This window comes from Anguilla anguilla, chromosome 5, assembly GCF_013347855.1.
Source record: "Anguilla anguilla isolate fAngAng1 chromosome 5, fAngAng1.pri, whole genome shotgun sequence".
Lineage (NCBI taxonomy): Eukaryota > Metazoa > Chordata > Actinopteri > Anguilliformes > Anguillidae > Anguilla > Anguilla anguilla.
In genome coordinates, this window is record NC_049205.1 from 64,535,205 (window position 1) to 64,561,652 (window position 26,448).

Consider the following 26,448-nt stretch of genomic DNA (forward strand, 5'->3'; position numbering starts at 1 on the left):
ATTCAGATGGAAATTTGATTTCAGTAGGAAAGATGATTTTTTTTAAACCGTGTCGCATGAAATCCACATTTTCCTACTAAAATTTACATTTTGTTTCTTCTACATCAGATGTGGAGAAGCATCATTAAATTCTCATTCTAGTGTGAGCGCAGCTGTTATTCATAGGCAAGTTGGTGATGCTGTGTGTTTGGAGGCTGATGAACAGGGACGCAGGTTAGTGTTTGGAGGCTGATGAACAGGGACGCAGGTTAATGTTTGGAGGCTGATAAACAGGGACGCAGGTTAATCAGCTCGTTTCTGTGTTACAGGCTGCAGACGGGGAGAAGCGATCCCTTACATCACTTCATATAAAGGAGGAGAAACCAGAGGAAGTTCTGGGGAACACTGTGCATCACAGAGAGGAGGAGAACAGTGGGGACAGTGAGTAACAATCAGCCAGGCCTGGAGTTGATTTGGAAAGGAACTGGAATTCTTTTGATTAGAAATGAGGGGAAGTAGAAGATTTATTTAACTTCAGCTAACTTTCATATACTTTCAAAAATAGTAATGCCACACTATGTACAAACACTTAGTAATTCCATTCCTAAATGTTTGCGATAGCCTTTAACTGACCTCCTTAATGCCTACACATACAATGTAATTTTTTTTTTTTTTGAATTTTTCAAATTCAAATTAGATTTATTTCAGATTGGGGCAAAAACAGAAAAGGGAGTGTTGAAGAAACTTACTTAATTTATGTTTTCAATGTTATGGGAATTTGATGTAATGTAAATGGGAACGGGTTATATTTCCCTGCATTCCAGTTCTATATCCTTCAATTAGCACCCTAATTCCAATAAAACTGTTTTTGGATCAGTTGTATTTCAGTCCAGAATGGAATCAAGCCATATGTTTAGTGAGCATTTGACCTGTGTGTGTTGGGGGTTTAAACTGAGGATCCCTCTTGTCTTACTCTACAGAAACGGATCCAGAGAGCCTGCCGTTTCACTCAGAGACGATGTCATTTCCTGTTTGGGAGGAAGTGCCTGGAGGTGGTGTGTCCCTGCCCAGATGCTCAGATGTGAGAGCGGAGGATCCATTTGAGGAATCTGTGCCTGAGGAAGAGGCCGCAGTGGCGCTCTCTCCACTCCATGGCGTGTCAGGGGCTGCAGCTCGTATCCAGCGCGGTCGCCATGGAGACCAAAGGCGGGGGCAGGCAGCCGGCGGGTCTCCCTCCCGCGCGCAGACCGCCGCGTGCGAGAGAAACCGCCCCGCTGCGCGCCCGTTTCAGCCCCGCGACGGTTTCCCCGCCTCCGGTCCGCCCCGCTCTCACCACAGGGCCTCCGACAGGAAGAGGAAGTTCGTCTGTCAGTACTGCGGCAAGGGCTTCTCCCGGGCGAAGGAGCTGGAGATCCACCGCAGGGTGCACACGGGAGAGAGACCGTTCAGCTGCGCGCAGTGCGGGAAGAGCTTCAGCCAGTCCTGCAACCTGAAGACGCACCTGAGCGTGCACACGGGCGAGAAGCCGTTCGCCTGCGCGGTCTGCGGGAAGAACTTCACCCGCGTCAGCCATCTTAAACGACACCAGAGCATTCACAGCAGGAGGGGACCCGTTCAGTGTGAAACGCTTCTCCTGCACATTCAGCCTTAAACGCTGCTTTCCCTCACAGTTTGCAGCGCTGCTCTGACTGCAGAGGCACTGTTCCCCACCCTGACATATTAAAAGTGACACTTTTTAATAACTAAAACATGCTATTTCAAACATTATGTTTTAAGTTTTCATTTTTTATTTTGATTTATTTTTTTAATGTATATATTTTATATTACAAGAAAAAAGTTAGGGTGAATGAATTTCTTTGCGTCCTGTTTTCTTGTAGCCAAGAAGGTCTTTCGGCCCTGTCTCAAGATCTCAAGTACCCCCTCAGGTTTAATGCACTGCAGAGGGTTGCGGTGGCCTCTTCAGAGACTGTATTGTGTGCAAGTCTGTTGAGCTTGGGATTTAATCAGGCCACTGAAAGTGTGCTTTGGGTGGAGAGTGTTATTATATAAAAGTGTGTCTGTGTCTTAAAGAAAACCTTTGTGCCTAATGTGTGCGTTTGTGGAATTAAGGGTCCCTTTCTCTGTGGTAGTGACCACTTCAGTCTTACGTGTTTGTTTTCACGGAAACAATTTCTTAAGACACATTTCTATTAATTTATTTTATTGGGGTATATAAATTAACATGATTTCTTGAGTCAATAACAAGACATTATGAAATTATTGCATTTTTTCAGTTTTTGAACGTAAGTATTAAGTCTCATATATTGTGTGTGATCACTCAGATCTGATACAGCTACATAACAACGTGAAACGATTTTTCACATTGTTATATTTGTATATTTGTTGTGAAACAGCAGTAAAACCAGGACACTGGTACTGGGCCTCCCATACACAAACACAGACCATGACCAACTTGGATTTAATGACTTTTATTGAAAACGGAAAAAACGTCAGCAACTAGTTTCTATCCCCACTGCTGCGTGTATACATGGATGAGCCCCACGGACCCGGGTCGAATCTGAGCCTTGTCTGAGCAGCTCCATAGGGCGACAGGCCATTGCTGATTGCGCCCCCCAGAGTATGGGAGGATTCGGTCGGTAAGTGGATCTGCGTTTGCTCGCTCTCTAGCGACCCCCGCTGGTGGATCAGGCACCTGCACGGTAAAGCCGCAGGTGGCGGGTCTTACTCTGACTCAGGAGGGCTCAGCTGCAGTCTGCAGTCCGAGGGGGACACGCACGTGCGCCCTGGGCAAGCGGTTGCTAGGCAGCCGATCGATCGTCCGGAGGACGTCGCTAGAGCAGAGCGCCACAGACCCCTCGAACCGACAGATCACTCCCGTCCCCTGGGCAACACATTCACCAGGGGGCGACATAGTTCAGGAGGTAAGACCGATTGTCTGGCAGTCGGAGGGTTGCCGGTTCAAACCCCGCCCTGGGCATGTCGAAGTGTCCCTGAGCAAGACGCCTAACCCCTAAATGCTCTGGTGATTGAGAGGCATCAATTGTAAAGCACTTTGGATAAAAGCGCTATATAAATGCAGTCCATTTACCAGCCCATTCACCAACACGTGATGCCCCAGATTTGTGACCCGCCTATGCGCCAGAACGGTGCCTTTACCGGATGAACCACCCGGCAACCCACTTCTGGGGCATCTTTTTTTAAATATGTAAATTTATTTTAGCGTATATTTGTAATGTAATTGGCCCAGACAGATTTTGTGTGCAGTGAAGGACATGTTAGATTTATAGAAGTTTGCACCCAGTTATTCCCCCAGTGAAGGATTTGCTCTTGAGAGGGCGAAAAACCACAAAGAAAGAGACTTCCTGTCTGCAGAACACCAAATAGCCAGATTGCATTGCCGAATTGCTCCACGTGGCAGGAAGACAAAACTGTGGAAAATTCCCTCTCTGCTCCTAAAATGGCAGCAAAAGTTTCACTTCAAGAGCAAATATGGGTCCTAACGGTAGGCTAGAGAAGCTGAACTACATTTAAAAATAATATTTGGAAATAAAAGCAGCAGCATAAGAAATCAGAAGTTAAAGAGCAGCTCTGGCTCCTGGACCCACCCCGTCTGTGTCCTGACAGAAACCTGGGCATGAGAACCTTAGAACCCTAGAACCCTAGAACCGCTCTCTGCCCCCTTCAAACCCAGCATGGAGTCACCAGCCGTGCCTCTGGTCCACGTGCAGCCGATCCTGCGGCTCCACACGGCCGCACTGGAACCTGGGGGGTCGAGGGTCCAGCGTATCTCCACGCGACGCGCCTACAGGCCACGAGCGCGCTAACGCAGGAGGTGGAGAGCACGCGGCTGCCGCGTTAAGCAATCCCACAATCCCCCTGAGACGTCACTGTACTCCATACTCACTGCTACACTGCGTCAGCAATCCCACAATCCCCCTGAGACATCACTGTACTCCACTCTCACTGCTACACTGCGTCAGCAATCCCATAATCCCCTGGGACGTCACTGTACTCCATACTCACTGCTGCAGCGCTGGTAAACTGTTACCATTTAACCGCTCCTTCTGTTTCTGCCCTTCTTTCGTCTTCTCCGTCTGCCACTTCCCTCCTTCTTCGAGAGAGGCGCATTCCTGCTTCAGAAAACATCAGCAAAATCAGCTCAGCTCTTCCCTCTCAACCTATCAGCCTATCAGCGCTGCACTACGGTTTAACACTTTGAAAGGGTACGTTTTCTGGAATGTTTTTTTTCCTTTCAAAATTCAAAAGTCAAGTGTTCTAGAACTCCACTGCTTTCAATTGCCGGCAGTGATTGTTACATCACCATTAGAATGCTCTAATCCCATGTTTGTGATCTCACACTGTAAAGGGTTAAGAGCAGACCAGCATCTGATACTTTTTCAGCTGGAAGTGGGTTTTCACATGGTAAGCAAACACCATAAGAGCAAGAGATAGGTACAGGCACAGTTATACAAGTTCCACCATCTGTTATGTAGAGAAGGGTTCAGTTTTTTATTATTAAATATTAATACTGAGGTGTAGCCTGTGAACTTGGCTTTTCAGCTCTCTGCATAAGACTGCCATTGAGTCTAGACCTCCAGACTGAATGAGGAAAGTTGCTCCACACTTACAGTAGCTCACCGTGGGTTGTAGCTCACCGTGCGGTTGTACTTACGGTTGTGAATTTGTCAGCTCCTGTTCCTTAGCGGCTAGCGTCCTCTGCAGGGTTTCCACCTGGAGTTCCAGAGTTCTGATTTTCTCTACGGGAGGAAGGAGCTGTGATTGTCATCATGGCTGCATCCAGGCCCCCTGCAGACAGTCCTGTCCACAGCCACTAACACACCTGCCGTTTTATGCCATTTTCTTGCCTTAAAATTTTTTTTTATAAACAACAGCAGGAGCCCACAGATTGAGCCACAACGTCTTAAGAACTGCTCTCTGGTGCAACGTACCTTCCAGCACGACCTTTACATCTTGTGGAATTGTCCCACTACTCGGACGAGGATGTCCTCTGACCCACCAGTAGAGGGCGTTCACGCCCCCAGTGACCCAGAAGAAAACCCTTCCAATATGAAAGACACAATCAAACCTCAGCTGCCAGTCATGTGTAACACTACCTGCGAGTGTGTGTGTATGTGTGTGTGTGTGTGTGTGTGTGTGTGTGTGTATACGTGTGTGTGTGTGTGTATGCGAGTGTGTGTGTGTGTGTATGCGTATGTGTGTATGCGTGTGTGTGTGTGTGTGTGTGTGTGTATGCGTGTGTGTGTGTGTGTGTGTGTGTGTGTGTGTGTGTGAGCAGGGGGGGGAATGATGTTTGAAAACACTAGAAGTAGAGCAACATTCCCCCAAAGGGTTTTTACGAAAATGGCCTGAGGTCCATGCGGTCTTATTTTAACATGCTTTAAAATAAAATAATAGCCTCTGCCTCTTTTACGAAAGTCTTGGATTTCATTTTAAACGTGATCTTAAAATTATTTCCGAAGATGTGCTTACGCTTGGTTTGTTAAAGTGTGAGTTTATAAATGTTAGCTGTGGTTTTTGCGTGCGCCACCATTTAACATTTGACTGTCAGGGCCTGAATGTGAGGGGAGGGCTGGCTGCAAGCCACTGAGTTCTGTCGCAGCCCCAAAATGCAAACATCACTTATGCTGAGACCAAGACTCACAGTGGCCAGCTTCTGGGCAATAATCTGGAGAACCAAAACTCACAGTAGCCAGCTTTTGGGCAATAGTCTGGAGAACCAAGACTTACAGCGGCCAGCTTCTGGGTGATGGTCTGGAGCATATTCCTGATGGAGCGGACCGTCTCCCAGTTAGAGGCCAGGTAAATGAGCACCTCCAGGACTGTCCGTACAGCGTCAGCCACAAGGACAGCTCAGACCCTGGCCACCAGTCCTCCGGCACACTCTCCATCACCTGCAACATAACAACACACCTGTGTCAAAACCCCTCCTATCCCATCTCTAAACCTGGGTTCAGTCAAAGCCCATCTCTAAACCTGGGTTGAGTCAAGAGCCCATCTCTAAACCTGGGTCTAGTCAAGAGCCCATCTCCAAACCTGGGTCTAGCCAAGAGCCCATCTCTAAACCTGGGTCTAGTCAAGAAGCCCATCTCTAAACCTGAGTCTAGCCAAGAGCCCATTTCTAAACCTGGGTCTAGCCAAGAGCCCATCTCGAAACCAGTCCCCAGATCAACTTAATTGCAATAAATTAATTTGAATCTAATTTAAATTAACAGAATCATATTGACATAATTGACAATTCTGATAATTTTGAATCCATTTCACTGGCATAGGCTTAGTGTTTCTTTACAGAGAAGAGGCCACAGAAACAGTACAGAGGACGTGAAGAAATGTGAAAGCAGGAAAACAGAGAGCGAGGAAGCTGTACTGCACATCTGCTTGAGTGAGAGCGACTTTCCCCGCCTTTATATCACTCCTATTGCGTCTGGTTCTACACACCAAGCAATTTGTGAGAATTACAGTTAAACTACACAGTTAAAGCTATTTCCAAGAATGCTGAAGTGATCTGAAGTTTGATGAGAGGAAATATGACAGACTCACCCATTTGACCCAGGCAAGCAGGTACTGCCGCAGGAGGAGAGGACCGGGGACCGGAGTGGAATTCCCGTCCGCTTCCGAGGGTTAGGGTTAGGGTTAGGGTTAGGGTTAGGGGTAGGGGTAGGGGTAGGGGTAGGGGTAGGGTTAGGGTTAGGGGTAGGGTTAGGGTTAGGGTTAGGGTTAGGGTTAGGGCTAGGGTTAGGGTTAGGGCTAGGGTTAGAGCTAGGGTTAGGGTTGAGCTAGGGTTAGGGATAGGGTTAGGGTTAGGGTTAGGGTTAGAGTTAGGAGAAGGGTTAGGGTTAGGGCTAGGGTTAGGGTTAGGGTTAGTGTTGGGGTTAGAGCTAGGGTTAGGGTTAGGGTTAGGGTTAGAGCTAGGGGAAGGGTTAGGGTTAGGGTTAGGGTTAGGGTTAGAGCTAGGGTTAGGGTTAGGGTGAGGGTTAGGGTTAGGGTTAGAGTTAGGGGAAGGGTTAGGGTTAGAGCTAGGGTTAGGGTTAGGGCTAGGGTTAGGGTTAGGGCTAGGGTTAGAGCTAGGGTTAGGGTTGAGCTAGGGTTAGGGTTAGGGTTAGGGTTAGGGTTAGGGCTAGAGCTAGGGTTAGGGTTAGGGTTAGTGTTAGTGTTGGGGTTAGAGCTAGGGTTAGGGTTAGGGTTAGGGTTAGAGCTAGGGGAAGGGTTAGGGCTAGGGTTAGGGTTAGGGTTAGAGCTAGGGTTAGGGCTAGGGCTAGGGCTAGGGCTAGGGCTAGGGCTAGGGTGAGGGTTAGGGTTAGGGTTAGGGTTAGGGTTAGGGTTAGGGTTAGGGCTAGGGTTAGGGTTAGGGTTAGGGTTAGGGTTGGGGTTAGAGCTAGGGTTAGGGTTAGGGTTAGAGTTAGGGGAAGGGTTAGGGTTAGAGCTAGGGTTAGGGTTAGGGCTAGGGTTAGGGTTAGGGCTAGGGTTAGAGCTAGGGTTAGGGTTGAGCTAGGGTTAGGGTTAGGGTTAGGGTTAGGGATAGGGCTAGAGCTAGGGTTAGGGTTAGGGTTAGGGTTAGGGTTAGGGTTAGTGTTAGTGTTAGGGTTAGTGTTGGGGTTAGAGCTAGGGTTAGGGTTAGGGTTAGGGTTAGAGCTAGGGGAAGGGTTAGGGTTAGGGTTAGGGTTAGGGTTAGAGCTAGGGTTAGGGTTAGGGTGAGGGTTAGGGTTAGGGTTAGAGTTAGGGGAAGGGTTAGGGTTAGAGCTAGGGTTAGGGTTAGGGCTAGGGTTAGGGTTAGGGCTAGGGTTAGAGCTAGGGTTAGGGTTGAGCTAGGGTTAGGGTTAGGGTTAGGGCTAGAGCTAGGGTTAGGGTTAGGGTTAGTGTTAGTGTTGGGGTTAGAGCTAGGGTTAGGGTTAGGGTTAGGGTTAGAGCTAGGGGAAGGGTTAGGGCTAGGGTTAGGGTTAGGGTTAGAGCTAGGGTTAGGGCTAGGGCTAGGGCTAGGGCTAGGGCTAGGGTGAGGGTTAGGGTTAGGGTTAGGGTTAGGGTTAGGGTTAGGGCTAGGGTTAGGGTTAGGGTTAGGGTTAGGGTTGGGGTTAGAGCTAGGGTTAGGGTTAGGGTTAGAGTTAGGGGAAGGGTTAGGGTTAGAGCTAGGGTTGGGGTTAGGGCTAGGGTTAGGGTTAGGGCTAGGGTTAGAGCTAGGGTTAGGGTTGAGCTAGGGTTAGGGTTAGGGTTAGGGTTAGGGCTAGAGCTAGGGTTAGGGTTAGGGTTAGGGTTAGGGTTAGGGTTAGTGTTAGTGTTAGTGTTAGTGTTGGGGTTAGAGCTAGGGTTAGGGTTAGGGTTAGGGTTAGAGCTAGGGTTAGGGTTAGGGCTAGGGCTAGGGCTAGGGTGAGGGTGAGGGTTAGGGTTAGGGTTAGGGCAAGGGTTAGGGTTAGGGTTAGGGGAAGGGTTAGGGTTAGGGCTAGGGCTACGGTTACGGTTAGGGTTAGGGTTAAGGTTAGGGTGTAAAGCTAGGGTTAGGGTTAGGGTTAGGTTTAGAGCTAGGGTTAGGGCTAGGGTTAGGGTTAGGGTTAGCACGGGAGAGAGACCGTTCAGCTGCGCGCAGTGCGGGAAGAGCTTCAGCCAGTCCTGCAACCTGAAGACGCACCTGAGCGTGCACACGGGCGAGAAGCCGTTCGCGTGCGCGGTCTGCGGGAAGAACTTCACCCGCGTCAGCCATCTTAAACGACACCAGAGCATTCACAGCAGGAGGGAACCCGTTCAGTGTGAAACGCTTCTCCTGCAGATTCAGCCTTAAATGCTGCTTTCCCCCACAGATTGCAGCGCTGCTCTGACTGCAGAGGCACTGTTCCCCACCCTGACATATTAAAAGTGATACTTTTTAATAACTAAAACACGCTATTTCAAACATTATGTTTTAAGTTTTCATTTTTTATTTTGATTTATTTTTTTAATGTATATATTTTATATTACAAGAAAAAAGTTGATGAATTTCTTTGCGTCCTGTTTTCTTGTAGCCAAGAAGGTCTTTTGGCCCCGTCTCAAGAGCTCAAGTACCCCCTCAGGTTTAATGCACTGCAGAGGGTTGCGGTGGCCTCTTCAGAGACTGTATTGTGTGCAAGTCTGTTGAGCTTGGGATTTAATCAGGCCACTGAAAGTGTGCTTTGGGTGGAGAGTGTTATTATATAAAAGTGTGTCTGTGTCTTAAAGAAAACCTTTGTGCCTAATGTGTGCGTTTGTGGAATTAAGGGTCCCTTTCTCTATGGTAGTGACCACTTCAGTCTTACGTGTTTGTTTTCACGGAAACAATTTCTTAAGACACATTTCTATTAATTTATTTTATTGGGGTATATAAATTAACATGATTTCTTGAGTCAATAACAAGACATTATGAAATTATTGCATTTTTTCAGTTTTTGAACGTAAGTATTAAGTCTCATATATTGTGTGTGATCACTCAGATCTGATACAGCTACATAACAACGTGAAATGATTTTTCACATTGTTATATTTGTATATTTGTTGTGAAACAGCAGTAAAACCAGGACACTGGTACTGGGCCTCCCATACACAAACACAGACCATGACCAACTTGGATTTAATGACTAGTTTCTATCCCCACTGCTGCGCGTATACATGGATGAGCCCCACGGACCCGGGTCGAGTCTGAGCCTTGTCTGAGCAGCTCCATAGGGCGACAAGCAATTGCTGATTGCGCCCCCCAGAGTATGGGAGGATTCGGTCGGTGAGTGGGTCTGCGTTTGCTCGCTCTCTAGCGACCCCCGCTGGTGGATCAGGCACCTGCACGGTAAAGCCGCAGGTGGCGGGTCTTACTCTGACTCAGGAGGGCTCAGCTGCAGTCCGAGGGGGACACGCACGTGCGCCCTGGGCAAGCGGTTGCTAGGCAGCCGATCGATCGTCCGGAGGACGTCGCTAGAGCAGAGCGCCACAGAGCCCTCGAACCGACAGAACACTCCCGTCCCAGGGCAACACATTCGCCAGGGGGCGACATAGCTCAGGAGGTAAGACCGATTGTCTGGCAGTCGGAGGGTTGCCGGTTCAAACCCCGCCCTGGGCATGTCGAAGTGTCCTTGAGCAAGACACCTAACCCCCAACTGCTCTGGCGAATGAGAGGCATCAATTGTAAAGCGCTTTGGATAAAAGCGCTATATAAATGCAGCCCATTCACCAACACGGGATGCCCCACAGGGCCACTGGTCAGTCAGCACTGGCACCAGATTTGTGACCGTGGGGCTCGCCTATGCGCCAGAACGGTGCCTTTACCGGATGAACCACCCGGCAACCCACTTCTGGGGCATCTTTTTTTTAAAAATGTAAATTTATTTTAGCGTATATTTGTAATGTAATTGGCCCAGACAGATTTTGTGTGCAGTGAAGGACATGTTAGATTTAGAGAAGTTTGCACCCAGTTATTCCCCCGGTGAAGGATTTGCTCTTGAGAGGGCGAAAAACCACAAAGAAAGAGACTTCCTGTCTGCAGAACGCCAAATAGCCAGATTGCATTGCCGAATTGCTCCACGTGGCAGGAAGACAAAACTGTGGAAAATTCCCTCTCTGCTCCTAAAATGGCAGCAAAAGTTTCACTTCAAGAGCAAATATGGGTCCTAACGGTAGGCTAGAGAAGCTGAACTACATTTAAAAATAATATTTGGAAATAAAAGCAGCAGCATAAGAAATCAGAAGTTAAAGAGCAGCTCTGGCTCCTGGACCCACCCCGTCTGTGTCCTGACAGAAACCTGGGCATGAGAACCTTAGAACCCTAGGACCCTAGAACCGCCCTCTGCTCTCCTCAAACCCAGCATGGAGTCACCAGCCGTGCCTCTGGTCCACGCGCAGCCGATCCTGCGGCTCCACACGGCCGCACTGGAACCTGGGGGGTCGAGGGTCATATCTCCACGCGACGTGCCTACAGGCCACGAGCGCGCTAATGCAGGAGGTGGAGAGCACGCGACTGCCACGTTAAGCAATCCCACAATCCCCCTGAGACGTCACTGTACTCCATACTCATGGGTCAGCAATCCCACAATCCCCCTGAGACGTCACTGTACTCCATACTCACTGCTACACTGCGTCAGCAATCCCACAATCCCCCTGAGACATCACTGTACTCCATACTCACTGCTACACTGCGTCAGCAATCCCACAATCCCCCTGAGACATCACTGTACTCCACTCTCACTGCTACACTGCGTCAGCAATCCCATAATCCCCCGGGACGTCACTGTACTCCATTCTCACTGCTACGCCACGTCAGCAATCCCATAATCCCCTGGGACGTCACTGTACTCCATACTCACTGCTGCAGCGCTGGTAAACTGTTACCATTTAACCGCTCCTTCTGTTTCTGCCCTTCTTTCGTCTTCTCCGTCTGCCACTTCCCTCCTTCTTCGAGAGAGGCGCATTCCTGCTTCAGAAAACATCAGCAAAATCAGCTCAGCTCTTCCCTCTCAACCTATCAGCCTATCAGCGCTGCACTACGGTTTAACACTTTGAAAGGGTACGTTTTCTGGAATGTTTTTTTTCCTTTCAAAATTCAAAAGTCAAGTGTTCTAGAACTCCACTGCTTTCAATTGCCGGCAGTGATTGTTACATCACCATTAGAATGCTCTAATCCCATGTTTGTGATCTCACACTGTAAAGGGTTAAGAGCAGACCAGCATCTGATACTTTTTCAGCTGGAAGTGGGTTTTCACATGGTACGCAAACACCATAAGAGCAAGAGATAGGTACAGGCACAGTTATACAAGTTCCACCATCTGTTATGTAGAGAAGGGTTCAGTTTTTTATTATTAAATATTAATACTGAGGTGTAGCCTGTGAACTTGGCTTTTCAGCTCTCTGCATAAGACTGCCATTGAGTCTAGACCTCCAGACTGAATGAGGAAAGTTGCTCCACACTTACAGTAGCTCACCGTGGGTTGTAGCTCACCGTGCGGTTGTACTTACGGTTGTGAATTTGTCAGCTCCTGTTCCTTAGCGGCTAGCGTCCTCTGCAGGGTTTCCACCTGGAGTTCCAGAGTTCTGATTTTCTCTACGGGAGGAAGGAGCTGTGATTGTCATCATGGCTGCATCCAGGCCCCCTGCAGACAGTCCTGTCCACAGCCACTAACACACCTGCCGTTTTATGCCATTTTTTTGCCTTTAAATTTTTTTTAATACACAACAGCAGGAGCCCACAGATTGAGCCACAACGTCTTAAGAACTGCTCTCTGGTGCAACGTACCTTCCAGCACGACCTTTACATCTTGTGGAATTGTCCCACTACTCGGACGAGGATGTCCTCTGACCCACCAGTAGAGGGCGTTCACGCCCCCAGTGACCCAGAAGAAAACCCTTCCAATCTGAAAGACACAATCAAACCTCAGCTGCCAGTCATGTGTAACACTACCTGCGAGTGTGTGTGTATGTGTGTGTGTGAGTGTGTGTGTGTGAGCAGGGGGGGAATGATGTTTGAAAACACTAGAAGTAGAGCAACACTCCCCCAAAGGGTTTTTAACGAAAATGGACTGATGTCCATGTGGTCTTATTTTAACATGCTTTAAAATAAAATAATAGCCTCTGCGCTTTTAATCGTGATCTGGGGCCTCTTTTACGAAAGTCTTGGATTTCATTTTAAACGTGATCTTAAAATTATTTCCGAAGATGTGCTTACGCTTGGTTTTTAAAAAACAGACTGAAGACTGAAAGTAGTTGCTTGTTAAAGTGTGAGTTTATAAATGTTAGCTGTGGTTTTTGCGTGCGCCACCATTTAACATTTGACTGTCAGGGCCTGAATGTGAGGGGTGGGCTGGCTGCAAGCCACTGAGTTCTGTCGCAGCCCCAAAATGCAAACATCACTTATGCTGAGGCCAAGACTCACAGTGGCCAGCTTCTGGGCAATAGTCTGGAGAACAAGACTTACAGCGGCCAGCTTCTGGGTGATGGTCTGGAGCATATTCCTGATGGAGCGGACCGTCTCCCAGTTAGAGGCCAGGTAAATGAGCACCTCCAGGACTGTCCGTACAGCCATGCCGGTCAGCGTCAGCCACAAGGACAGCTCAGACCCTGGCCACCAGTCCTCCGGTAAACTCTCCATCACCTGCAGCAGTATTCATAACAACACACCTGTGTCAAAACCCCTCCTATCCCATCTCTAAACCTGGGTTCAGTCAAAGCCCACCTCTAAACCTGGGTTCAGTCAAGAGCCCATCTCGAAACCAGTCCCCAGATCAACTCAATTGCAATAAATTAATTTGAATCTAATTTATATTAACAGAATCAAATTTAATTGACTCTTGCAATTATGATAATTTTGAATCCATTTCACTGGCGTAGGCTTAGTGTTTCTTTACAGAGAAGAGGCCACAGAAACAGTACAGAGGACGAGGAGAAATGTGAAAGCAGGAAAAGAGAGAGAGAGGAGGCTGTACTGCACATCTGCTTGAGTGAGAGCGACTTTCCCCGCCTTTATATCACTCCTATTGCGTCTGGTTCTACACACCAAGCAATTTGTGAGAATGTACAGTTAAACTACACAGTTAAAGCTATTTCCAGCTGGAGGGCGATATAGGGCGATATAGCTCAGGAGGTAAGACCGATTGTCTGGCAGTCGGAGGGTTGCCGGTTCAAACCCCGCCCTGGGCTTGTCGAAGTGTCCTTGAGCAAGACACCTAACCCCTAACTGCTCTGGCGAATGAGAGGCATCAATTGTAAAGCGCTTTGGATAAAAGCGCTATATAAATGCAGTCCATTTACCATTTACCATTCCAAGAATGCTGAAGATTGATCTGAAGTTTGATGAGAGGAAATATGACAGACTCACCCATTTGACCCAGGCAAGCAGGTACTGCCGCAGGAGGAGAGGGCCGGGGACCGAGGTGGAATTCCCGTCCGCTTCCGCTAAACCCGGGGAGAGCAGGGGCAGAGCACCCGAAATTAAGATCAGTGATGTCACCAGCTGAGTCCTCACTTCCTCCGGGCGACGCCAGGACCAACCGCCAGTCACCCTGCAGGGCTGTGGGACCCACTCACACACTGGAGCAGAGCCTTAACACGCTGGAACAGAGCCTCAACACGCTGGAGCAGAGCCTTAACACACTGGAGCAGAGCCTTAACACGCTGGAACAGAGCCTTAACACGCTGGAGCAGAGCCTTAACACGCTGGAGCAGAGCCTTAACACGCTGGAGCAGAGCCTTAACACGCTGGAGCAGAGCCTTAACACGCTGGAGCAGAGCCTTAACACGCTGGAGCAGAGCCTTAACACGCTGGAGCAGAGCCTTAACATGCTGGAACAGAGCCTTAACACGCTGGAGCAGAGCCTTAACACGCTGGAGCAGAGCCTTAACACACTGGAACAGAGCCTTAAAAAGGTACCAGACTGGCTCACCTTTCTTCACATTCAACCCCAGTGTTTTGAAAGACGTTTCCAAGATAGGAAATCCTTTCAAAAAGATCTCTATCTGCTGGGGGGTACACATATGTTCCGGTCTTCGGAAGCTCTGGAAACAAATCATTTTTGAAATGACGCACACATGCATATGAAGAGCATAGAATTCCAATTATGTTTAGGGCATTTAGCAGACCATTTCATGCAGAGTGGCTTACAAAGCCATGTATGAGTATACTCACACACGTGTATATATATGTATATGCATACATATATATACACATACATATACAGTAAGCGCCATAATTGATTAACTCTGTACTCCACAATTTTAGATTTGTAATCAATTCACATGTGGTTCAAGTGCAGAGTCCGTATTTAAAAGCGTAGTTTCACCACACAAATTACAGCACTGGTGAGCTCAGAAATGACAAAGAGCCTGGCAAGCCAAGGAAGACCTCGATGCCTGGCAAGCCAAGGAAGACCTCGATGTCTGGCAAGCCAAGGAAGACCTTGGTGGTGAAAACCAGGAATTTGGAGACATTTGTTTGAACTTGAGCAGATAACATGCTTCAGTAAGCTTCAGAATTCATTCATATCAGCAGCTACATCATTGATGAAGACAGGCGAGGCAGTACCTGTGGCTTCCAAACATCCCACACATCCCCACACCTGCCTCGAGGAGAGTGTTTCTGAACGGTTGGGAATCTGTTTGGGGGTTTTTCTTCATTATGGAGAGAATTCTTCAGTCATTAACGTCCTTGGCCTACCGGGTTCTGCCGTGTCATTTCTGAGCGCACCGGTGCTCTCTTAATTCTTAATGATGTTCCAAACCATTGGTTTTGGTGAGCCTACGGTTTGGCCTATGTCTCTGTTTTTTCCTTATTTTCCCTTTATTTTATTATCCTTACTGCTATGCTTCATAATTGCTTCCTTAACATTCATTGGCACAATTCTGGTCCTCATGTTGACAAACACCAAATAACAAACTCCAAAGACAGGGCCTCACTGTGCTACACTGGACAAGCTGTGATATTTAAAACACTGACGATCAACCTCTTAGATTTATGGGCTTATTGTCCTGTAGCTGTCACACCCTGCCATTGGTGAGGGTAGGTGTAGCCCATATGTGGGCACAAGATGAAGTTTCAAATGTGGAAGACACACCCAGGTTTTTCCATTTCAACTGTTGTTTGATTACAAAAGTAAAATTGAGGAGTACAGAGACAAAACAATAAAAAAAAATGTCATAATTAATTACCAGCAACATGCATTGCTAGTTGCAAACTATAATAATCATAAATTATAATAATAATGGTGAATGCTCACCCTTTCAGCCCAGGACGCTGTCCACTTTCCGGAGGAGAAATTTAGAGCGATGTAATCACAGGCCTCGTTGGACTTCGCGCCACAAATTGGTACTATGGAATAGACAGGGATGGTTAGATATCAAGTGTTTCCGAAAGCACACCCCCCCCCCCCCCCCCCCCCCCCCCCCCCCCCCCCTCCAGGCAATCTTAAGTGGGGCGAATATCAGTGGAAAGCAAGGACATGCGTTTCACACAATCATGCGATTTTTGAAAAAATAATATTTTCCACTGGAATCTCGCCAGCCTGATTTGAATTACGTGGCACCGTTTGGCGATTTTACCTCGACTGCTGGTTTGCCTGCCTCCTCCGCAACCGACGTTTGACCAGTGAATCACTGACACGCGAATTCATTAGGCCTACATACTACGGTAAATTTCTCCCATGACTTAATCGTACCATACATTACATTCCACGGTCGAGACCACTAACTGGACATGCATAAACAATTTGACCGGCCATTCCTCGAAAAACAGACGTCTGGCATTACCACCAGCAAACTGATACGTAGTTCGATAACTGCCGGAGTTCGTTATACTTACCGTAGCACTGGCTGGCCTTGCACGGCAGCTGCGTGCCGAGCCACAGCAGAAGTAAAACGAGTACACTCAAAACGGACGCCATACCCACAGCGTGGCAGCATGATGGAATGACGGTTCGCTTGTGATTGTGCATAATATACTCGCTCCATTATCCGACGTTATCGTTATGTGACGTCACAACAGGCGCTAGTCCCATTCAAGTATTTAACTAGAGAAAAGGAATACCGGTGCGCCGCTCAGTAAAATTCATTTTTTAAAGATAGCACCGATTGTTTTGTGCTCGTGCTGGCAGGCTCTTACTTATATAACCGATTATTATTATTATTATTATTATTATTATTATTATTATTATTATTAATAATAATAATAATAATAACAACAATAATAATAATAAAACTAATAATAAGACTAATCATAAATTAATAACTAATAGTCTAATGTATCTATAATGCACAGTATATCTAGGTATGCCAGAAAAAACAATGGCTTATAAAATAGGCCTATTTATTCTACGGATACTTTTGCTATACTTAAGTTGCAGTATTTCAAGTTCACCGAGTGTCACCCTAACAATCAAATAGTATCTCTTTTTCTCTTTAGGCGTGTAACAAATTAAAAAATCTAAATGCTAAAATATATAAATTATAAATATTAACTTATATAAACTAAACCTCATATAAACTAAACAAATAATAATAATAATAATAATAATAATAATAATAATAATAATGTCTGCCTACATCTGATTAGCTAAACAAACCCATTTGTGTTCCCTAACCTCACTTATTCACCAGGTCATCATTGCTGATTAGAACTGAAGTTTTAGTTGACCTGCCTGGTACAAAAAAGAAGTGTTTGGGGTCAGTTCCATTAAGATTCAGGAAAGTTCATTTAAAATCCAATTAATTAACTGAAAAATCGTTGTGTCATTGTGGAATGAGTATGTTTTAGCTGATCTTGAAAAACTGAAAATGAATCGAAATAAAATAGGTAGGAATGAGGCCCTCAGCCATTGCATCACCTGCACTATGCTGCACAGAGTCTCACAGTGCTACACAGAGTCTCATTCTGCTGCACAGAGTCTCACTGTGCTGCACAGAGTCTCATTCTGCCGCACAGAGACTCACTGTGCTGCACAGAGTCTCATTCTGCTGCACAGAGTCTCATTGTGCTACACAGAGTTTCGCTGTGCTACACAGAGTCTCACTCTGCTGCACAGAGTCTCACTGTGCTGCACAGAGCCTCACTGTGCTGCACAGGGCCTCACTGTGCTGCACAGGGCCTCACTGTGCTACACAGAGCCTCACTGTGCTGCACAGAGCCTCACTGTGCTACACAGAGCCTCACTGTGCTACACAGAGCCTCACTGTGCTGCACAGGGCCTCACTGTGCTACACTGGACAAGCTGTGATATTTAAAACACTGACGATCAACCTCTTAGATTTGTGGGCTTATTGTCCTGTAGCTGTCACACCCTGCCATTGGTGAGGGTAGGTGTATCCCATATGTGGGCACAAGATGAAGTTTCAAATGTGGAAGACACACCCAGGTTTTTCCATTTCAAAACCAGTGAAGGAGGTTATTTCTATTTAGTGCATCTGTCTTATTTTTACAGTCAGTGAACCTATATAAGCACAATGGATGTCAAAAGTAAGTGAACATAACAAATCAGACATTGCCATAAATTGCAACAACAATAAAACACCAACTTTACATAAGGAAGTAAATTACGTTGTCCCAATTCATGCTAAACCCGATTCCTCCCACTCAGCCAAACCAAATTCTGCACAGGGAACGCGATAAGAACGCATCATCAGATAATCAACATTAGCACATAACAGTTATAGACACTGCACAGTGATAATTATCATGGCCACACAAAATATTATTGAACACAGTTCTGAAGTTGTGAATTTTACGAGCCGCTGTTGTAAAAATGGTCACAGTAATGAATTCACCCGAAAGTGGAGAACTGCTCAGGCTGGGAACTTGGGAGTCAGCGATATGAAAGACAGGTTCTCCGGCTTGATTTGGTCCTATGCAAATAGGATGCGTCAGTTTCATCTGGAATATGCCTCATGGTAAGGCAGTCTAGATCTGGCTCTCTGTGTGGCAGGACTGGACTCTGAGTACTGCAACAAAGAGGTAAAGGTGTATTTGGGCTTAAAGCAAAGAGGTAAAGGTGTATCTGGGCTGAAAGCAAAGAGGTAAAGGTGTATTTGGGCTGACAACAAAGAGGTAAAGGTGTATTTGGGCTAAAAGCAAAGAGGTAAAGGTGTATTTGGGCTAAAAGCAAAGAGGTAAAGGTGTATTTGGGCTAAAAGCAAAGAGGTAAAGGTGTATTTGGGCTGAAAGCAAAGAGGTAAAGGTGTATTTGGGTTTAAAGCAAAGAGGTAAAGGTGTATTTGGGCTGAAAGCAAGGAGGTAAAGGTGTATTTGGACTTAAAGCAAAAAGGTAAAGGTGTATTTGGGCTAAAAGCAAAGAGGTAAAGGTGTATTTGGGCTATAAGCAAAGAGGTAAAGGTGTATTTGGGCTGAAAGCAAAGAGGTAAAGGTGTATTTGGGCTGAAAGCAAAGAGGTAAAGGTGTATCTGGGCTAAAAGCAAAGAGGTAAAGGTGTATTTGGGCTGACAACAAAGAGGTAAAGGTGTATTTGGGCTGAAAGCAAAGAGGTAAAGGTGTATTTGGGCTTAAAGCAAGGAGGTAAAGGTGTATTTGGGCTGAAAGCAAAGAGGTGAAGGTGTATTTGGGCTGAAAGCAAAGAGGCAAAGGTGTATTTGGGCTTAAAGCAAGGAGGCAAAGGTGTATTTGGGTTTAAAGCAAGGAGGTAAAGGTGTATTTGGGCTGAAAGCAAAGAGGTAAAGGTGTATTTTGGCTAAAAGCAAGAAGGTAAAGGTGTATTTGGGCTGAAAGCAAAGAGGTAAAGGTGTATTTGGGCTGAAAGCAAAGAGGTAAAGGTGTATTTGGGCTGAAAGCAAAGAGGTAAAGGTGTATTTGGGCTTAAAGCAAGGAGGTAAAGGTGTATTTGGACTGAAAGCAAAGAGGTAAAGGTGTATTTGGGCTTAAAGCAAAGAGGTGAAGGTGTATTTGGGCTAACAGGTAAGTCTGACTTTAACAGAACTCATTTACACCTGGCTAGTATCACTGTAGGTAATTCATTTTATCATCGCAAATAATTCATTTTTAGAATGTGTTTAAGCAACACATCAGTTTTTTTCTGAAATAAATGCAAAGACCATGACTGGCCTGAATTGCTTATTGTTTTGTATTGTGTTTCCCTTGGTCTCCAGATTAAACATGAAGCTCTCCATCTTTCTGCTGTGTCTCCTCGGAACCAGCCTGGTATTTGCAGTAGGTTTTTCCTCAGTTGCAAACTATTGCAAACACTATTTAAAAAAAAAAAAAGAATAAATATTTGTTTTTATGGGAGGAGATTCATGTCACATTACTGAAATGAACTGACATGTTTCTTTGTACAGGAAAACCAGGATTCAGGGTCTAGCTCAAATTCGTCTGAGGTGTGTGGCTTCTTCAAGCTTTGTGGATGAATGAGTCAAATTGTGTCATCCGGCCTGTCACATTGCTTAAATAATTTTGGCAATTTTTCTTTGTACAGGAAGACCTGGATTCTGGGTCAAACTCAAATTCATCTGAGGTGCGTGGCTTCTTTGTAGATGTGGGAGAACAGGTCTTAACTGGCTCAGGGGGGTGGTGGTGGGGGGGTTAGGACAATTTCAAGGGCCCTTCAAAAAATATGTTAGAACGTAGGATTTTCTTGGGCCCAATGTTAGATTTTTTCATGGGGTCAAATATCCAAGATGGAGCCTATCACATTGCTGAAATGATATGACATGTTTCTTTGCTCAGGAGGACCTGGATTCTGGGTCTAACTCAAGTTCATCTGAGGTGTGTGACTTCTATAATCTTTGTAGATGTGGGAGAACAGGTGTTATCTGGCCAAGGGGGGAGGTTAGGGGGAGAGGAGGGGTTAGGACAATTTCAAGGGCACTAACTAATAGGGGACTTCAAAAAATACGTTAGAACATTAGATTTTCTTGGGTGGTGGAGCTCAATGTTAGGCCTTCTCATGGGGTCAAATATCCAAGATGGAGCCTGTAATATTGCTGAAATGATATGACATGTTTCTTTGTACAGGAGGACCTGGATTCTGGGTCTAACTCAAGTTCATCTGAGGTGTGTGGCTTCTATAATCTTTGTTGATGTGGGAGAACAGTTGTGTCACCTGAAATGATTTGACGTGTTTCTTTGTCCAGGACATAGCAGTTCCAGACTCTGACTCACCTGATTCACCTGACCTATGTGGCGTAGATGTGTGTTTTGTCATATTTGGCCTATTGGATCAATTACATGTTTCTAAATAAAAGATGATTTTTTGACAGGATATGCCAGGTTCACTCTAACTCCCGTTCACTTCAGGCTTGTTTACGCTGTGTAGATTTGTGCTGATATTGCATCAGTAGTTACCTGAAGAGGTCCCAAGTGTTGGGTGGCAGTGTAGTATAATGGCTAAGGAGTTGGTCTTGTAACCTAAAGGTTGCAGGTTCGATTCCCTGGTAGGACACTGCCGTTGTACCCTTGAGCAAGGTACTGAACCTGCATTGCTCCAGTATATATCCAGCTGTATAACTGGACACAATGTAAGTCACTCTGGATAAGAGCGTCTGCTAAATGCCTGTAATGTAAAAGTGTTGAATGCTGAAACCCAGGAATAGGGTTTAGTTAGACACACCTGAAGTCCCTCTCATTTACTATAATGTAGGGATTCAGTGATGCACATGTAAATTATGCTATTTATTTAATGCAATTTTTTGGGGGTGGGGGGGCAGGTGAATCTTCATCAGCACAAAGCCATGATTCCTATCAGATCTAACCTGCATTGAGAAGCCGCCTACAAGAGAAAAAGGTCGCAAAAATGAAAGTGCATCTCAAGAGGCAATCTGCACAGCTGACGCAGGACGGTGTAAACAACCATGCATGTGAAACAAATAAAAAAAGTGGAAATTAAAGATGAACTTGATTATGATCAGCAAATTGTTGTTTTATTGTCTTGCATCCTGAGATTAATTAATGCACGGTCTACTATTCATATTGCCAGTTCACCGTTGGTGAATATCAGAAATTGAGTTTCTTAGGCCCTGTCCACACGCATACAGATTTTTCTGAAAACAGTTTTTTACGCCTCCGTTAAAAAAAAAAATCCTATCCACACGACCGGCGTTTTAAAACCGTCCACAGGAGAACGCTACGCTACGATTGCCGTATGCGCAATACACCAATTGCCATGGTAACTGATGCGCGAGTTGACGTCATGACGTCAGCGTTGTCATAAAGCTCCGTTTTTCTTGTCCACACGAAGACGGAGAAACCGGAGTTTTGAAAAATCTCCACCTCGGAAGGCGTTTTCAAAAAGCTTAGTTCTCAGTGACCTAAAACGCTGTTTTCGTGTGGACGGGAGGCCAAAACGGAGGGAAAAAAACTACGTTTTCATAAAAATCCGTATGCGTGTGGACAGGGCCTCAGCCTAAGGGATTTTCTTTTCCCCCCATCTTAATTCAGTCGATCATGTGGTCTCCCAGGAATATGCTACCTGCCTGTCATTTTGCCGAACCTTTCAAAAGCCAGGTGTGACATTCAGACACTTAGCGCCATCCAAAAATGACTGGTTTGGCTTGCAGTACAACCCTTGCTGTACAGAGCACTTAATTCTCAGGTTTTTATGTTGCGCAGGATGCACTGAAAGAAAAGGAAAGAAAGGTGCACCTTTCTCACCTGATCAGAGCAGAGGCGACTACGCCAGGGTGTTTCATGAGCCCGACCCGACTAACGCAACCAGATATTCTGTTTTAGTGCCACAGAACCCGCCTCAGAGAATACCCACGGGAATATTCTCCAGACCCGGGTCACCTGGGACAGGAGTACAGCAAAGCACCGTTCCGCTTTGCATCGCCTGCTGAAAATGGCCCTTCCCTCCGTGTGGCTCGCCCAGGAAATCTCACCCAACCGTCTTACAGGCCAGTTTCTGAGAGGCCAGACTAAATTCAAACGTACTTTTGAATAAATATGTTCAGCAGATAAAAAATTCTAGGTAGCCTATATGGTTATACAAGATGAAATCCTTACTTTATGATGTTCAGCACAAGCTCAGGCACTGGGGTATTTTTACATTTCTATTTAATTTCAGCAGAGTATATTTTCATGGAAGACATGCATTTTAAAAGGAGTTTTATGACATCATGAATTGCATTAGGAAGATGTGATATGCTTTATCTTGGGTTGACATAGTTGCTCTATTCTGCTTACAAAAGGTGTACATTGACTTTAACATTTTAAATGAAGAAAAGCCATGGAATATGTGAAAAGTTCAGACTGTGATTAACAGAAACCTGGCTTATCAATTAAAACCAAAAGTGTTTCAAATAAGCTCATCTCAAAAATTATCGATTTTTTTTTAAAGTCTTCAAAATTTATTTCAGCACTATAAATCATTTTTACAACTGTATTTTATTTGTATTTTTACAAAACTTGTGCAAGTTGCGCTGGAGCAGAGCATCAGCCAATTGCCTGTAATAGGAGGTTCACATTATTTAATTTGTAAACAACATTGATCATAGGAAATATACACATTGTAAAGATGCAGACATGGGCACAGGGAGGAAAACAAGTTTATCTGACTCCATTAACCTGTAATGTGGAAGTTCGTGTGAGTACGGGTTTGCGTATACATGTATTCACTGGGGTGTGCTGAAATAATGGATGGCAAGATTTGTACCCCAGAGAGCAAGACTATCTACTGCTGCCAGGCATTCATCTAATTGTTCCCTGACACTAAGACCTTCTATCCTGGCAGGTAAAGGTGCTACTCATCCGAGAATTTAGCAAATAATGTTTCTGTGCCACAAATAATCAACTCCAACCTGGAAAATATCTTTGTCCAGGTACCAAAACTAACAGCTGAAACAGGGAGCCCTAACTAAGATTACTCCATCTGGTGAGTGAGACCATTTAAATATCCCAGACTATGACCCATTTCCTATTTGCATGAAGTAATACTAGGATCCGTCTGGACACTGAAACTAACATCTGTCCCGGAGCAGCTGCACTTCCGGTCAGTGAAACTATCACTATACCCAGTGAGTAACCCGTATTACGATGCTACCTCTAAACCGTCTATCAGGCCAAAACACTGACTGGTCCTCGCAGAGATGCACACCCTGTTCAGTGTATATGCAAACCACGTACTTTAGATAGACTGTTTTCCCTTTTCAGTGCATCATGGTACAATATGACTGTTGGCTATAACTAAGGATAGGTAGTTTTATTTACAAAGAAAGACCAATAAAGACTGCTACTCCATAAGTAGATAAGAGACATACAAACTAAGACAAAGAAAAGGAACACAAAAAGATTACTGATGTATGCCAAAAATGCACCAGGAGAACTGGCAGATTCTGCGCCGAATGTTTCTTCAGACACAAACACAAACTGAGATGAGGAAAAAAGTGAGTGATCATGAAGAAATATTATTGCACCAAAAATGGAAATATTTCATGTTTCACATATTATAGGGGCTATATAAGAATAAATATTTATTTTGTTTCCCAAAACAACTGCGTAATTTATGTTTGGGGTTGATTTGTTGATAAAAGGTCCCTAACCCTGCAAGGTGCTAAGGCTGAAGGAGCGGAGGAGGCCAGGATGAAGTCACAAGACAAAAGCACCATAAGTGCTAACAGAAACTAAACAGAACTTACATGCAATTTTGAGAACTCCTAAAAGATGCCACCCAATCAAAATCCTGCTCATTAGCTGTTCTCAGGAAATTAGGAAACATCAATAAGTATCTGTAATGGTGGGGGGAGAACCAGAAGCGACTAATACAGGGGAACGAAAAGCTAACGCTACAGGAAGTGTTAGCCACCAAGTCCCGAAGGACAAAGGAAAGGGAACACCAGAAACTAAAACACAAAAATAACATCCTTGGGAGAGCAACTCCCGCACACACAGGATCGTATACCAATAGAAAACACGGAGTAAAAACGACTCCGAAGGACAAACCTGTCCAGCCGCAAAACTGGCTCGAGAAACCAAAAACTACCCGTTACAAACCAGGGCGAAAAGAAAGGGACCAGTGATACAGAGGCGAAGCTCTCATACCAAACCCTGAGACTGATCTCAAAATAAAAACAGAGGACACAGAATCACACACAAACACAATTCTCCAACGAGTATCTATACCTTACTGGCTTTGTGTAAAAGAGGTTTGACACAGAAGCGCTGATTGCCGGTCAGTCAACGCTTATGAAGGCACTTCCCCAGGTGGAAATCAAAACACCTGAAACAAATGAAGCATTTCCCAGATGCTGGGTGCCATCTAGTGGCAGCACAAGGCCACTACACCCCAGACCCATGACAGTATCAAGCTGATAAAACAACGTTATCTGGGGTCTCCAGGACCACAAACAGAACATTAAATCAAATCAAATAAAAAAAGTATTTACATAGCGCATTTCACAAACAATAGTCAAACAACACTGGCCTAAACCCCCCACAGGAGCAACCCTAAGGCAACAGTGGCAAGGAAAAACTCCCTGTGGCAGATGGGAACAAACCTTAGAATGAACCAGGCTCAAGGGGGGAACCCATCCTCCTCTGGTCAGCTCAGGGAGTAATGAATGGGAGTGAACTGGAAGCCGGACTAGCAGAAGGAAACGGTGCTGCCTTTAACAGTCAGCAGGGACAGCTGATGTTATGGGGTGGGGTGACAATGGAGTGAGTGCCAGAATATGACTTCTGTTATACAAAAGTGAAATATCCCTTTAATAACCTCTCGCTTTCTCCGTCTCTCTCTCTTTCTCACTCTGTGATGTCATAGGTCTATGGCACTACAGGATTCCATCCCCTTTCTCCAGCTTTTCATTCTGGTCAAAAGGCTGGGTCTCAGGCATCAGAGGCTGGGTCTCAGGCATCTGAGGCTGGGTCTCAGGCATCAGAGGCTGGGTCTCAGGCATCAGAGGCTGGGTCTCAGGCATCAGAGGCTGGGCCTCAGGCATCAGAGGCTGGGTCTCAGGCATCAGAGGCTGGGTCTCAGGCATCTGAGGGTGGGTCTCAGGCATCTGAGGGTGGGTCTCAGGCATCAGAGGGTGGGTCTCAGGCATCTGAGGCTGGGTTTCAGGCTCAGATAGACGGAGTTCGGGGTCAGAAGGCTTGGTCTCAGGCTCAGATAGACGGGGTTCGGCAGGTGAAGTCTGGATCTCGGACAGAGGGAGACTGGGTTCGGGGTGAGAAGGCTGGGTTTCAGGCACAGATACAGGGGGTCTGCTGAACTTTGCGCGGTACTTCCAGACTACAAAGCAGACTACTGCTAACAGCGCCAACACCAGCAATACGATCCCAGCCACTGCTCCTGCAGGGAGTCCTGCAGAGTCTCCCGCTGAATCTGGTACAGAGCGAGGCAGGCCTAGGAGAGAACAGGGAGAAAGTGATGGTCTGGGGTGCGTGGACTGTGAGGGCAGGGAATTCATTTACATATTTGCATATTTTATATTTTCATGCATATTTACAGGATATAGAAACATTACCAAGCAGTCAGCTTTTTCATGTAAAAAGGTAAAAATAATACAGGGCAAATTATGGCATCCTAAATATTACTGGTGTCATCTTACAGCAAATCCGAGGTACATTACGCAATATTTCTGTAAATTATGAACTATTTTTATGTTTCCATTGATTAAAAGTAATATAAGAAAAAATAAACACACCGGAGCTGCTTGGCCCCTCTACAAAACTGAAGATTGAATTTTACCTGTAACAGTGAGACTGGCAGAATCTGGGTTCCCCCTCTCTTTAGGACTGTTGCAGAAGCACTGGTAGTCGCCTTGATCTGAAAACCTTGTTTGTCTGATGGTTAAAGAGAGGTTTCCATGGAGGGCTTGTTCTGGGGAAACTGAAGCTCTGTTCTCGAACCCGGGCCCATAGGTGGTGCTGTTCTTAAGGAGCTGGTAAACTATCTTTTCATCTCTCTTCCAGAGGATATCCAGATCACCAGCACTCGTGTGTTTCTTAATGTTCCCAAAGCAAGGAAGACTGGCGGACATTCCCAACGCTACAGGAACACTTGATGGGACTGAGAGAGAGAGAAAGAGAGAGGGAAAGAGAGATTT

General features: G+C 45.8%; 3 protein-coding genes and 1 long non-coding RNA gene across 12 annotated transcripts in view; 1 reads left to right on the forward strand and 3 right to left on the reverse strand.

Annotated features, from left to right (window-relative positions):
• Positions 1-3,962: 3,962 nt before the first annotated feature.
• On the reverse strand, positions 3,963-5,037 carry LOC118228287. Its single transcript, XR_004765443.1, has 3 exons — positions 4,929-5,037; positions 4,652-4,736; positions 3,963-4,109 (listed from the first exon to the last, which is right to left on the reverse strand). It is a non-coding gene; the product is annotated as an uncharacterized LOC118228287 (long non-coding RNA).
• A 6,225-nt stretch (positions 5,038-11,262) lies between these two features.
• LOC118226753 lies at positions 11,263-16,338 on the reverse strand. Its single transcript, XM_035416599.1, has 8 exons — positions 16,268-16,338; positions 15,687-15,778; positions 14,358-14,469; positions 13,793-13,869; positions 12,893-13,069; positions 12,215-12,332; positions 11,938-12,022; positions 11,263-11,395 (listed from the first exon to the last, which is right to left on the reverse strand). Exons 3-8 carry the CDS (start codon positions 14,446-14,448, stop codon positions 11,317-11,319), a joined length of 627 nt encoding a protein of 208 aa, XP_035272490.1. The 5' UTR covers positions 14,449-14,469; positions 15,687-15,778; positions 16,268-16,338; the 3' UTR covers positions 11,263-11,316.
• A 2,048-nt stretch (positions 16,339-18,386) lies between these two features.
• LOC118228411 (sperm protein associated with the nucleus on the X chromosome N2-like) lies at positions 18,387-21,339 on the forward strand. The gene is made up of 7 exons (XM_035419930.1): positions 18,387-18,412; positions 19,558-19,618; positions 19,747-19,785; positions 19,884-19,922; positions 20,135-20,173; positions 20,423-20,461; positions 21,115-21,339. The coding sequence occupies exons 2-7, from the start codon at positions 19,565-19,567 to the stop codon at positions 21,166-21,168; spliced, it is 264 nt and encodes an 87-aa protein (XP_035275821.1). The 5' UTR covers positions 18,387-18,412; positions 19,558-19,564; the 3' UTR covers positions 21,169-21,339.
• Positions 21,340-23,931: 2,592 nt separating this feature from the next.
• Positions 23,932-26,448, reverse strand: part of LOC118227592 (V-set and immunoglobulin domain-containing protein 1-like) — a 43,261-nt gene continuing 40,744 nt past the window's right edge. For 3 of the 9 annotated variants that reach the window (XM_035418210.1, XM_035418214.1, XM_035418209.1), the window contains exon 6: positions 23,950-25,745. In XM_035418210.1, coding sequence (XP_035274101.1) covers positions 25,171-25,745 — 575 coding nt within the window. In that variant the 3' untranslated portion in view covers positions 23,950-25,170. Of the gene's footprint in view, positions 25,746-26,090; positions 26,412-26,448 lie in introns of all 9 variants that reach the window. The other 6 variants (XM_035418211.1, XM_035418213.1, XM_035418212.1 and 3 more) reach the window with 4 other exon arrangements.

Coding starts and splice junctions, on each gene's coding strand:
- LOC118226753 (XM_035416599.1), bottom strand. CDS start 14,448: ATGTGTACCCCCCAGCAGATAGAGATCTTTTTGAAAGGATTTCCTATC. Junction 13,070..13,792: donor TGCTTGCCTGGGTCAAATGG/GTGAGTCTGTCA, acceptor ATACTGCTGCAG/GTGATGGAGAGTTTACCGGA. Junction 11,396..11,937: donor GAGCTGACAAATTCACAACC/GTAAGTACAACC, acceptor TTTCTGAAGCAG/GAATGCGCCTCTCTCGAAGA.
- LOC118228411 (XM_035419930.1), top strand. CDS start 19,565: ATGAAGCTCTCCATCTTTCTGCTGTGTCTCCTCGGAACCAGCCTGGTA. Junction 19,923..20,134: donor CAAACTCAAATTCATCTGAG/GTGCGTGGCTTC, acceptor TTCTTTGCTCAG/GAGGACCTGGATTCTGGGTC. Junction 20,462..21,114: donor CTAACTCAAGTTCATCTGAG/GTGTGTGGCTTC, acceptor GTGGGGGGGCAG/GTGAATCTTCATCAGCACAA.